This window comes from Monodelphis domestica, chromosome 2 (assembly GCF_027887165.1).
Source record: "Monodelphis domestica isolate mMonDom1 chromosome 2, mMonDom1.pri, whole genome shotgun sequence".
Taxonomy (NCBI): domain Eukaryota; kingdom Metazoa; phylum Chordata; class Mammalia; order Didelphimorphia; family Didelphidae; genus Monodelphis; species Monodelphis domestica.
Genome location: NC_077228.1, coordinates 214,406,343 through 214,419,525, shown reverse-complemented (window position 1 = coordinate 214,419,525; position 13,183 = coordinate 214,406,343). Strand labels below are relative to the sequence as shown.

Genomic DNA, 13,183 nt, shown 5'->3' with positions numbered 1-13,183 from the left:
CAGTTCCAAGGCAGAAGAACTTTAAGGAGGTTAAGTGACTTGCCCAGGGTCACACAGCTAGGAAATGTCTGAGGTCACTTTTGAACCCAGTACCTCCCATCTCTGGGACTGACTTTCAATCCACTGAGTTACCTCAGTGCTCCCATTTTGTGGTACTTCTTAGAGAGCTCATAGTTACTACAAAGAACTTTGAGTATATTGTTGTTCAGTTGTTTCAGTTTAGTCTGACTTTTTGTTACCCCATTTGAGGTTTTCTGAGCAAATATATTAGTGGTTTGCCATTTCCTTCTCCAGTTCATTTGACAGGCAAGGAAACTGAGGCAAGCAGGGTTAAGTGACTTGTCCAGGGTCATACAGCTAGGAAGTATCTGAGGTCATATTTGAATCCAGGACTTCCATGTTTAGGCCTGGCTCTCTATGTACTAAGCCACCTGGCTGTCCCTGCTATGTTACTTTCCAAAGCTATTACTAGACCTTCAATGGCATTGAGCAGCTGAACAGATCACACAGGGTCATAAATCACCCTTCATTCAGCATGGTCTGTTATAAATCAGTGACACAAGATTACTTCTCTCATAAGATGTCACGGGTGGCTTCTATAATTAATAGAAATGATAAATTAAAAATTACATCCTTCTGGATTCCATAAGTATTGGTGTACTTCACAAATGGGTGGGGACTCTGCCAGGAACTGAGGCCTCTAGGCCAAGCTTCAATACTCTGCCCTGTGATAAATAAAATTCTAAGAGACAGGGTTCTGGGCATGAAAAATCAATTTATTGACTAGGCTAATAATGATCAATAAACCAAAGGACAGTGGTCTTTCTCTGTAAAAAAATGCAGGGTCCTGAATCATCTAAATGCTCCTGCTGTGCTCCTTCCTTCCTTCCTCCCTCCCTCCCTCAATTCCTTCCTTCTTCCTTCCTTCCTTCCTTCCTTCCTTCCTTCCTTCCTTCCTTCCTTCCTTCCTTCCTTCCTTCCTTCCTTCCTTCCTTCCTTCCTTCCTTCCTTCCTTCCTTCCTTCCTTCCTTCCTTCCTTCCTTCCTTCCTTCCTTCCCCTCACTTCCTGTCCTAGTAATAAGTCTAACAGAGAAGTGCAAGGGCTAGGCAAAATAGGGTTAAATGACTGACTGGGGTGACATCTAGGAGGTGTTTAAAGTCAAATTTGAATCCAAATCCTCCCAATTCCAGGCCTGGAATGCCACCTAGCTGCCCCTTCCTGCTGTCTGACAACTCATTTATTGGAGCCTCCTCTGGACAGAAAAAGTAGCTCTTATTGGTGGATTCTTTTTTTTTTTAACCCTTGCCTTCCCTCTTGGAGTCAATACTGTATTGGCTCCAAGGCAGAAGAGCTGTGAGGGCTTAACTCCAAGGCAGAAGAGTAGTAAGGGCTAGGCAATGGGGGTCAAGTGACTTGCCCAAGGTCACACAGCTGGGAAGTGTCTGAGATCACATTTGAACCCAGGACCTCCTGACTCCAGACCTGGCTCTCAATCCACCGAACTACCCAACTGCCCCCTTATTGGTGGATTCTTAATGAGGAGGTGGGTTAAGAGGTCTTGGCTCCTCCTGGCTGAAGGAGGGGAGGTCAGCTGAAAAAGTGTCCTGGTCGTGAGATTTTAGCAGCAAGAGAATCCACTTTGCTATGGTCAGATTCACCTTCTTGAGTCAAGTCACCCAAAGCCTCAGTGAGGGGGACCAAGCTCATAACTTTTGGGGTGTATCTGGTTTATAGTAGATACTGTTTACAGAGTGAGGAGACTCAAATTCCCAGTTGGTGGGATCCATCCAAATGTAACAGTTGTCTTAGAGCAGGAATGCAGTGATATTTCTAGGACTTCAGAGAAGAGCATCTTTTGAATGATTGCAAAGGATGACCTATTGACAGAGAAGGGAATATTACAAACTGATGTTAATAATCAAATAATACAATATTAAAGTTAATTTTCTTCCACCTCTTCCACTAATCCATTGGGCTCCCCATGAGGATCTGACTCCTGAGAAATGCTGAGGTCTCCCTTGGTGATGGGTGAATTCCTGGACCTTAACACCTGATTGGAGAATATCTCCACTTGCTATGAGAGACCCTAAATGGAGTCACAAAGAATCAAACATGACTGAGAAAATAACAGCAAGATGCCTTGCCCTTGCCTTTCAGTCTTAGGGTTGTTACCATGACAGAAGGTAAGGGCTTAAAAAAAAATGGAGATCCAAACAACTGGAGAACTATTAGAACAGGAGGCCTTTCAATCAGTCAAGTATTTACTGAGTGCATACTATGTCCCAGTATGGTGCTAAGGCTGATCATACAAAAAATGATCCCCCCCAAATTGGTCCCTTTCCTCAAGGAGTTGATGTTCTAAATGGAGAAGATATGTAAAAACAAACCAGAGTACATACAAAATAAATGGGGCAACCAGGAAGCACACAGGATAGGGCACTGGTTCTGGTGTCAAGGAAGAACTGAGAGTGGTGCTTCTTCAGGGTTTCTAGCTGCCTCTTGATCAACAGATACTGCTGCCTCTATTTTATTCATTTCTGCATTTCAAAATTTTCCCTGTATTGTCTGCTGGCCACCTCCTTGTCTTTGACTTCCACAAAAATACTCCCAAATTCCTGTTTAATTTCTGATGCCAGCCCTCAATATATTGAAACCTTGATGGTGAAAGTCTCATTGTGGTAAGGATACCTTTAACAACTATTTGAGAGAAAGAGGACTATAAGAAGAAGGCACTGGACTGGGAGAGTGAAAGCCCTGTTTTCAAATTCTAATGAAAACACTTGCTGTGTATAACCTTGGGCAAGTTATCTCTCTATGCCTCATTTCTGTTGTCATTTGTAGCCTTATGGTAGTGTCCAACCGTTGGTGATCCCGTTTGGAATTTTCTTGGCAAAAATCCTAGATTGGTTTGCCATTTCCTCCTCCAGTTCGTTTTCTAAATGAGGAAACAGAGGCAAACAAGGTGTAGTGACCTGCCCAGGTTCACATAGCTAGGAAGTTTCTGAGACCAGATTTGAACTCAAGGAAATGATTCTTCTTGACTCCAGGTCCAAGGTTGCTCTATCCACTACACTACCTAACTCTCCTCATTTCTAGCTTCTATATAATGAAGGATTGACTCCATTGCCTCTAAAAAGGTCTTTTCTGCCTCTAAATCTATGGTCTTACTTGTGCATTTCTCCAATATCCAAAGAAGCCAGATCAGGAGTTCTCTTTAAACTAGGGTACCACAAGCCCCTCACCCTGCCCCTCACATTCTTTAGACTGTTTTTGTTTTGCTTTTCTGAATAACTCGAGTTAAGCAAAGCGCCCGGCACACAGCAGGCACTTAATACATAAAGGCTTGTTGACCGGATGTCAACCCAGCCTCCCCACGAAGCAACTTGGGCTGGGGGTCACGTGACCTCTGGGACTCCTCATTCTCTTTCTGCTGGCCCGGCGGGGGTTGCTAGGCAACGTGTAAACTTTGCAACTTGCAGCCGTTTGAGAAGCCGCAGGACCCCGGACAGTATAGTTCTCCCAGGAGAGAAGAGCGGACAGAGGGTAAGGGATTGGGCAGCGGTCGGGGTGGGCAGGAAGGGAGACCAAGCGGGTCCGTGGTTTGGGGTCACAGTCATTGTAATAAATTAAGAATGCTGCAATAAATTCTTTGTCAAATATGGAGGAGGGGGAAGAGGGAATGGAAGTACTCTCGTCCGGGACACCTCCCCCTAAAGAGATTAGTGCAAGATTTAGAAGTCTCGGCTCCGTCCCCTCAACCACCCAGTCCTCAGCTTCCTGCCATTTTCCCTAAATCACAGGCTCCTTTATTTCTAATTAGCGAGGAAGCCTGTCCCTCCTGTCTCCTTCAAGGAGCTTACATTCTATGAAAGAAGACGTGGAGGTAGGTTCACGCAAGATGCATACTGTATAATTGGAAAGCAATCTTAAGAGGGAAAGGCTCTTCTAGGAGCTAGCAAGTGGGGAACAGGAAAGGAGCCCTATAAAAAGTGGCATTAGGGATGACTCGAAGGAAGCCCGGGGTCGATTCTAAGAGGTAGAGGGAATAAGCCAAGCTTTCCAGGATTTAGGGGATGGCCATCCAGTGCAAAGACTGGGATGATGGAAGCTCCCAAAAGATGGGAGATGGATTATCCAACTGAGGCCGGATTGGGAAGAACTTGAAGCACCAAACAGAATTTGATCCTGGAGGTATTTCTCATTATAATTTCACTTGGCACGGGATAGGTTTAGTCACTTCCTCATCAACCCCTATCTCCACTTCTCCCCTCCACATATCTGATGTCTTCAGCTGCAGTTAGGATTAATACTGCAGGCTTTTCCAGGTAAAATTTGGTTATGCCTCTAGTCTGGCTATTTCCTAAGCAATGCAGGAAAATTTTACAACAGCAGAGCCTGATAAATCATGACAGGGAGCAGTTTAATCTCCCACTGCACTACTTCAATTCGTAAGCAAATACTTCCTTCTCTCTACAAGAACTCTCCCACCCTAGTTCAAAATCACATCTCTCCTCTACCCACTATTTTTTAAAAATAAACCCTTACTTTCCATATTAGAATGGACTGTGTATTAGTGCCAGGGAAGAAGAGCAGTAAGGGCTAGGCAGTGAGGGTTAAGTGACTTGCCCAGGGTCACACAGCTAGAAAGAGTCTGAGGCCAGATTTGAACCCAGGACCTCCCACCTCTAGGTCTGGCTCTCAATCCACTGAGCCACCCAGCTGCCCCTTCCACCCACTATATATATTTTTTTTTTACAAACAAGCCAAATCTCATTTAATAGTGCATAAATTTGGATACAGGAAACACTGAGTTCAAGTAACACGATATAGTTGTGTTTTTAGGACAAGTAGCACTACTTTCCATTATCAACCACAGTACCATTCTGTACATAATCTGACAATTTTTCAATTCCATTTTCAGGGAAAAATACGCTATATGAGATTATGGTTCAAGGGAAACTAATTTTTAAGGGAATGCTAAAAACAGACTAGTTACTTATAGTAAAAGCTAAGGCAAGACTTCACTTTTGCACTAACCATTTATAATTCTTTCCCAAAGCTTAATCTGGTGGTAGGACAAAGTAATTGTGTCATTTAAAATATCAACTGCCTTGAAGAAGCTTCAGAGAATCTTTAACAGCAAGCCAAGTACAATAAAGATGTTACCTCTGTTGACTACCTCTTAGGGTAGGGAAAGGTACACTGATACAATTTTAAAAAGTTGAGAGCCTTTGAAGCATGCCAGCTAATCTAGAGCTGGACATTCTTTCTTAATGGCAGTATATATGGTAACAGCAGCAATGAAAAAAAAGATTTGGGGAAAACCAGGACCCCAGAATGACAGTCTGGAATTACTCCACTCATAGTCAATATGAGTTTTCCCATTTTCCATCTTTTTAAGATTTGCAGGGGAGTTGGGCATTAACAAAAATGAATGCTCCACTCAAGAGGCCCAGGGAAACCATCCTGGGTGGTAGCTTCTTCAGTTTGAGGGGTGTCCCTAAAATCCCTATTAACTTTCACTGATCCCACAGTACCACATTGTGCATCAGGTAAGTTCTTTAAAACAGATTTAGAGGCTGTCAATCATACTATTTCCCACTTTTCCCACTTTTAGGGTAACATGGGGTTCAGTGCTTCTAGGTGGTGAGTGGACTGGGATAATGGGAGTCATAACCTCAGGATCAGGAAACCTATATTCTATCTTCCTGTCCTTTACTCCCTAAATCATCCCTTTTTTCTATTGTACCATTTTTCAGTATTTTCAGCTCTACCTCCCCTAGAAAACCTTCATAACTGACTTACATGTGTACCCCTTTGAGAATCTTGCTTTAGGGTGTTGCCACCAACAACCCTTTGGAGAGGCCCCATTCTTGAAATGTCTGCATTTCTTCAACCTGGTTATTTCCTTGGTAATATCTTGGTATTCATAACTAAATGCTTTTGGAAAAGCATTCCATCTGTCTTGGTATGAACCGTATCTAAATCCATTGTATACATTGCCTGTTTCCCCTGAAGTTGTTTCTGTTATACCTAATGTTATTGGGGAAGTATCTCCCATTCTGCCTGAACACTTGTGTGATGATCTTTTCAAATTTCTTAATCACAGCTACTGGTTTCTCTTTAAATGAGGGGATATTCTTCCGAAAACTTTCAATATCGGCTTGGGTAAACCCTTTTCTGGTGCTTGACATTAATAAGTTGATTTTCTTGGTCCACCCACTATTTTTAACAGTCCTCTAAGTGATATCCCTGACTCCAGCCTATCCCCTCTGTAATCCCTGATTCAAACCAGTATCTTAGAAAATCTCCTTAAGAAACCATCACTGATGCCTTCTTGCCTTCCACTGCCTCCTGATCCTGGCATTCAAAGCTTTCTATAATCTGATTCCAATTCATTTATTAGAGTTTATCTTCTCTTTTACATACTCTATATCTCCAACACATTAGACCTCTCTGGTTCCCCTATTCTCACTCTGCAGACTCCCAACTCCAAGCTTTTGCTCAGGTTGATGCTCAGGTCTGGGAAGATTCTCCTTTTTCCCATTTCCATTTGTTAAAATCCCTCCCTTCCTTCAAGAGGCAGCTCAGACCTTCTATCCTCAGAGTGTATAATATGGATAATGATGACCCAGCAAAGGAGATGGTAGAATGGTTAACTAAGTAGGAGGAGAACTAAGACTAGAGAGATTCTTTTCCCTCAGTGTTATCTAAACTAGGTTTGAAAACTCCTCCAAAGCAAGGAAAGTATGTGTGAAAGTATTCCTAGTTCTGGGTCCCACCCCCATCACCCCATGGAAGATATTCACTCTCTTCACAGATTTTTCATAACCCTTTGCCCAAACTTCCCCTTTGTGCTTCTTGTCTCACTTCACACTGCCTCCCAGAATCCTTAGCTTCCTTTGGAATCCAGCTCAAATGCTACAGGCTATTACCCCCTCATTACTCTCTGTTGTATTAATCTTCTATGCATTTCATTTATATTTCTATGTATGCATTGTTTAGATAGAACATAAGCTTTTTGAAGACAATTTATATTGAGGAATATAAGTGTACATGTGTATGCATACGTGCATGCATGTGTGTATATCTTGTCTTCATGTCCCCAGCACCTATCACAGGACTTAGCATAATAACTATAATAAAAACTAACATCTATTAAACATCCATTTATAATATGCCAAGTGGCGCAGTGGATAGAGTGCCAGGCCTGACATCAGAAAGACCCATCTTGCTAAGTCCAAATCCAGCCTCAAATACTTATTGGTGGGGTGACTTTGGGCAAGTCACTTAACTCTATTTGCATCAGTTCCCTTATCTGTAAGACGAGATGGAGAAGGAAATGGCAAACCAATCCAGTATCTCTGCCAAGAAAATCCCAAATGGTGTCACAGAAGAGTTGGATACAACAGAAATGACTCAACTAACATCATAAACCAGGGAGACTAGAAGAATCATGGACATAAGTAGGGAAGTCTAAAGATGAGAGGATTTGGAAGAGAGAATGAATTCTCTATTTGGCATGTTGATTTTATTATTTCACCAAGACCTCTATTTTGAAATGTCCAGTAGACAACTGATGATCAGGGGAGAGATGAGGGCTGGTTATGTAGAATATGTCAGGAATATGTGTAGATGTAGAGGAGGGAGGGAGAGCAAAGAGACAGAGACACAGAGAGAGAGAGAGATACACCTAGATAGAGTGACACAGAGAAACAGAGACAAAGATAAAGAGAGAGAAATGAGAGATTGGAGACAGAGAAGGCCCAAGATAGAGCCTTAGGACACACCTAGAGTACACATTAGAGTGTAGAATATGGATTCACTCTCTAAAAGTCTCCCTGAAGAACTGTGGTATTGATTGTAAGCCATGGGAGGTACTGGAACAGGACCATCCAGCCTGGCATACCTGTATCAAAGAAGTACTATGTGCAATGAGCAAAGCAGAAAGAATTTCAGTAACTCAAAAGAAGAGTGAGATGTGCAAATTTCGAGGCATCTCTGTCCCAAATGTTCATATGGGTTATTTGTGCCTGATCTGTGATAGAGCCTTCAGAGCTTGTATTAGTCTATTTGGCTACAGTTGGATCCCACTGTACATAAGGATATCAGTTTGGTCCTCTTCAAGGAAGGACAACAACCAACCATAATATGGCTACTAATGACACAACAAAGGAGACTGTGGAATGGTTAGGAGCTAAATCTTTTTTTTTTTTAAATATATACAAAGGAAAGAGTACACAAAGTACAGAGGCTATCTGCATAGAGGGTTTAAGGAGAGGGATTAGATGGCAGTTTCACCCTTGTGTGGTTGTTATTGTTCAGTGTGTTTGACTCTTCATGATGCCATTTGGGGTTTTCTTGGCAAAAATACTGGAGCGAGTTGCCACATCCTTCCAGCCCATGTTATAGAAGAGGGAACTGATGCAAAGATGGTCAAAGGACTTGCCCAGGATCACATGAATAGTGTCTGAGGCCATATTTGAATTCAGAAAGATGAGTCTTTCTGACTCTAGACCTTCGTTGGCAAACCTATGGCATGTATGCCAGAGGTTGCTGCTTTCCTCCCTCCCCATCTCTAGGAGCCTGAGGACTTTTCTCACATGACCCACCCCTCTGCCCAGCAGCCAATGGGAGCGCTTCCTCCTTCCCCTGTCTCGGGTAAGGGGGCAGCTCACATGTGGCATGAGGGTACAGTTCCGGCACTTGGTCCCTGAAAGTTTTGCCATCACTGTCCTAGACCTAGCACTTTATACATTGTGCCACCTACCTTCCTGGGAAAACCAAATCTTAAGAAATTCTTTCCTCTCAGAATTATCCGACTTAGATGGCAAATTCCTCTAAGGCAATTCATCATTCTCTTAGGGCACTAGCCCGGGTTGTTGTGTCTGCAGATCAAGAATCTCAATCCTTAAGCATTCACTTCAACAAAATGAAAGAGATCCTGACCTCTCCATTTGTGAGGCTGACCAGTGAGTTCATGACAGTGGGACTGATCTGGGCCCATGAATGCAATCAAGCTAGCTCCTAGCTCTGGGGCACTTTGATTTTAAATGTCCCTTCTGTCTGTCTCCAGACGAGGGCACAATGTGACTTGTTGTCAGATTCCACTATCATTGGCCGGAAAGCTTTAAATGATGAAACTGAAGCTTTTAAAAGAATATCTCTGCAAAAGAAAATTTTGGATGGAAAGTAACTTTATTCTATTAAACTTTCTGATAGCTATGGAAGTACTGACTCTCAGAACAATTGTCTCAAAAAGAAGCCCTTTGGACACACATGTTCCTTATATAACACCAGCAGTCTTGAGCTCCTAAAGAATAGGGAATGTGTGCCACATCTCAACATCATTTTTTTTAATTACTCACTTGCTCATTCATTCAGTTATTTATTTATTTATTTGTTTGTTTGAAAACCCTTACCTTCTCTTATACTTGTATGTTGGTTTCAAGGCAGAAGAGAGGTAAGGGCTAGGTTTTGGGGGTTAAGTGACTTGCTCAGGATCATACAACTAGGAAGTGCCTGAGTTAAGATTTGAACCCAAGTCCTTCTGACTCCAAACTGGCTTTCTACTGAGTCACCTAGCTGCCTCTTGTGATTTCTTCAATATAGAAACTCCTTCTAACAAGCCAGGAGACCATCAGATTTTTTTTAACCCATATTTTCTGTTTTAATAACAACTCTAAGACAGAAATGATGCAAGGGCTAAACAATTGGGGTCGAGTGACTTGCCCAGGGTCACACAGTTAGGAAATGTCTTAAAGCCAGATCTAAATTCAGGTCCTCCTGAATCCAGAGCTGGTTCTCAATCTACTGCATAGCTGTTCCAACTATCAGATTTTTAATTGATTTACACACTGTAAGGCTAAGGAGAATTAAGCCCTTGATCTGACAGTATGGCTCAAATCCAAGTCCTCAGCTCATTGCACACTTCACAACTGAAGAACAACTCCCTCAGAAACCAGGCAAGGAACTACCATATCTCCAATTCATCAGGCCTCTTCAAAACCACATCCTGTGTTCATTTGATAAAATGCATGCTACATAATATATGTGATCCCAGAAAAGAATCTTCCTTTATCCTTTCAACTGACAGTGATTTTTCCCAGAGTTCTTTATATGCTTTTTACTAGAAATGTTGAAGCTTATGTTTTGTGGAAATATTTGTAAAAATCTGCTTAGTTCAACTACCGGAAAAAATATTTCTCTAGACAAAAAAAAAACCTCTTTTCAAACTGGTCTCCTCTGGAAGGTAAGTTAAGTCAAGAAACTTGACAGGGGACATGAACAAAAAACAAATTTAATTCTAGTCTGGTTCACATTCTTGCATTCCTCATCCCTTGAAGAAGCTAACCTCTATTCAGAAAGGACTAAGATATTGTATTGATCTCTGAGAAGAGACCATTGCTGTCCTTGAAAGGAGCTGTCAAGGAAGGAATTAAGAATTGTCTTGGTCTGGATTATTAATGCAAAACTATGTTTAAATATACTTTTCCTCATTTAAGATTGCTCCAGATATTATCTCAAATCAGCTTCAGGTAGAGACACACATGAGAGAGAGAGAGAGAGAGAGAGAGAGAGAGAGAGAGAGAGAGAGAGAGAGAGAGAGAGAGAGAGAAAGAGAGAAAGAGAGAAAGAGAGAGAGAGAGAATGTAAATGCCAATTTGTATATTTCTGTCTCTAAGCTAAAAATGTTTGTCTATTAGATTAATAATAAATTAAAGGGTTTTTTCCTTTCAAATTTGTGCCTAAAGGACAGAGGATAGTATTAATATTTTTGACAGCTTCTGATATGCATTGTATTTGTCCATGTCCATGTTTTCTCTCCTTTTCCCACTAGATTCTAAGCACTGTTAGTGGTTGTGTTTTCTCATTTATCTATGTATCTTTCCCATTGTCTGGCACAGTCCATGTTGTAAAGTCCATGTTGTAAAGTCATTTTCTCTGTGTCTGCCAGGCTGATGATCAGGAATGCCATGTTGACAGGGAACCCAGGCAGCCAGCTGTCAGACAAACCACTCTTATGTTCTGCTACTGACTGGCATGCTCGGGATCTAAGTCCCCTAAATAATTACCTTACCTTCTGCCTTAGAATCAATACTGTGTATTGGTTCCAACGCAAAAGAGCAATAAAAGCCAGGCAATGGCAGTTAAGTGACTTGCCCAGGGTCACACAGTTAGGAAGTGTCTGAAGTCACATTTGAACCCAGGACTTGCCAGCTCTAGGCTTGTTTCTCAATCCACTAAGCCACCTACCTGCCCCCATCCTCATTTGTGTTTTAAACTTGATGTGGAAGGAGCAATATCTTCATTCAGGTTAGGTTAGTTTTTCCTTAGAATAAATGGAGAATGCATGTTAATGCTTACTTTTCTTTTTTAACTATCTTTTTCTTGGGTTTCGGGAGCTTTTTTGTTTGTGTTTTCTTTCACAACATGATAATATACTTGGTATGACTACACATGTATAACCTAGATCAAACTGCTTGCCTTCTTCATGAGGGAAATAGGGAGAGAATTTGGAACTCAAAATTTTAAAGAATATATGTTAAAATTTGTTTTACATAAAAAAAAACAGAATGTCAAATTAAAAATAAAATATAATGATGATAAATTTTAAAAGAAATGGAAGCCATTTTCTCAATGTCCCATAGACATCTTACAAACTTAACTTTCTCAAAACTGAACTTGCCTTTCCCCTTCATGGTTCCCCTTATCCTAACTTCTCTTTTTACTCTTGTATATCACCTTTAGCTACCACCATGGAGATAGTCTATGTGTATTTGAAGAAACGAAGCGAGTTTGGGAAACAATGCAACTTCAGCGACCGCCAGGCAGAGTTGAGCATCGACATCCCACCCAATCCAGAACTCATGGAGCACTTTGTTGTACGGGATCCTGTGGACAGAGGAATTCAGTGTTCCTATGAAATGTCAGAGCATGAGGTAGTATCTCTCCCCATCATGAATCAGGGGTCTATTTGAAGGTGGGCTCATATGGTCATGATGACTTGGGGAGTTGGGGAGAATGGAGAGCCAGCAAGATTCCCTCTCAACTTCTAATTACATGAGACCATTCCCATAATGAGTGTCATGTAGACAGATTCTTTCCAAGGTCAGAAAGTCTTTCCTCTGACTTATGAGAAAGAACGCTATTCCCATTCAGAGGAATAACTGTGGGAGTAGAAACACAGAAGAAAAACAACTGCTTGATTACATGGTTCAATGGGGATACGATTGGGGATATAGACTCTAAATGATCACCCTAGTACAAATATCAATAATATGGAAATAGGTCTTGATCAATGACACATGTAAAACCCAGTGGAATTGTGCGTTGGCTCCAGGAGAGGAGAGGGAAAGAATATGAATCATGTAACTATGGAAAAATATTCTAAATTAATTAATTAAATGAAAAATTTTCAATTAAACAAAGCACAAAGTCTTTTCTCTATCTCAACCATTTTTCTTAAACCCTTACCTTCTATCTTCTATTGTACTATCTAGCTACTCCATTCCATTCACTTCTTTTCTTTAAACCCTTAAATTCTATCTTAGAATTTAAGTTTCAAGGCTTTAGCAATAAAGGCTAGAGAAGTGGAGTTCAGTGACTTACCCAGGATCACACCAACTAGGAAATGAGTGAGGTCACATTTGAACCCTGGACCTCCCATCTCCAAGCCTGGCTCTTTATCCACCGAGCCACCTAGTTGGCCCTAGGAATTCTTACGGTGCAGAATGAAACATATTTTGGGATAGTTAGAAAAGAAAAATAAGCATTGACCTACATTCTCCATAAGTGGGGAATTCTTTTCTTTGGCTATGCATATTTGTCTCCTGATTTTGTTATTCTTTCTCTTTTTTCTGTTCTTTTCTTTTTTTAAAACCCTTACTTTTATTGCATTGGATTAGCTGCCTTTTAATGTTTTTGTTAACATCATTGTAGTCATTGTGTACCTTGTTCTTCTGGTTCTTTCTTTTTTCCTGTGGGGAATTCTGGAAGAGACATGCTCATCACCAATGGTCCAGTGATTAATATGAGACCAAACTGAAAGCAAAGAGATTTATTAAATAGCATACTAAGCTATCAGAAGAGCAGCTAGGTGATACTGTGGACAGAGTGCTGGGCCTGAGGTTAGGAAGATTCATTTTCCTGAGCTTAAATCTGGCCTCAGACACTTACTTG

General features: G+C 41.3%; 1 protein-coding gene across 1 annotated transcript in view; it reads left to right on the top strand.

Annotated features, from left to right (window-relative positions):
- The first annotated feature begins 3,445 nt into the window (after positions 1-3,445).
- DNAI2 (dynein axonemal intermediate chain 2) overlaps positions 3,446-13,183 on the top strand; it is a 73,702-nt gene continuing 63,964 nt past the window's right edge. The window contains exons 1-2 of the mRNA XM_007482695.2: positions 3,446-3,544; positions 11,753-11,943. Coding sequence (XP_007482757.1) covers positions 11,761-11,943 — 183 coding nt within the window. The 5' untranslated portion in view covers positions 3,446-3,544; positions 11,753-11,760. The remainder of the gene's footprint in view (positions 3,545-11,752; positions 11,944-13,183) is intronic.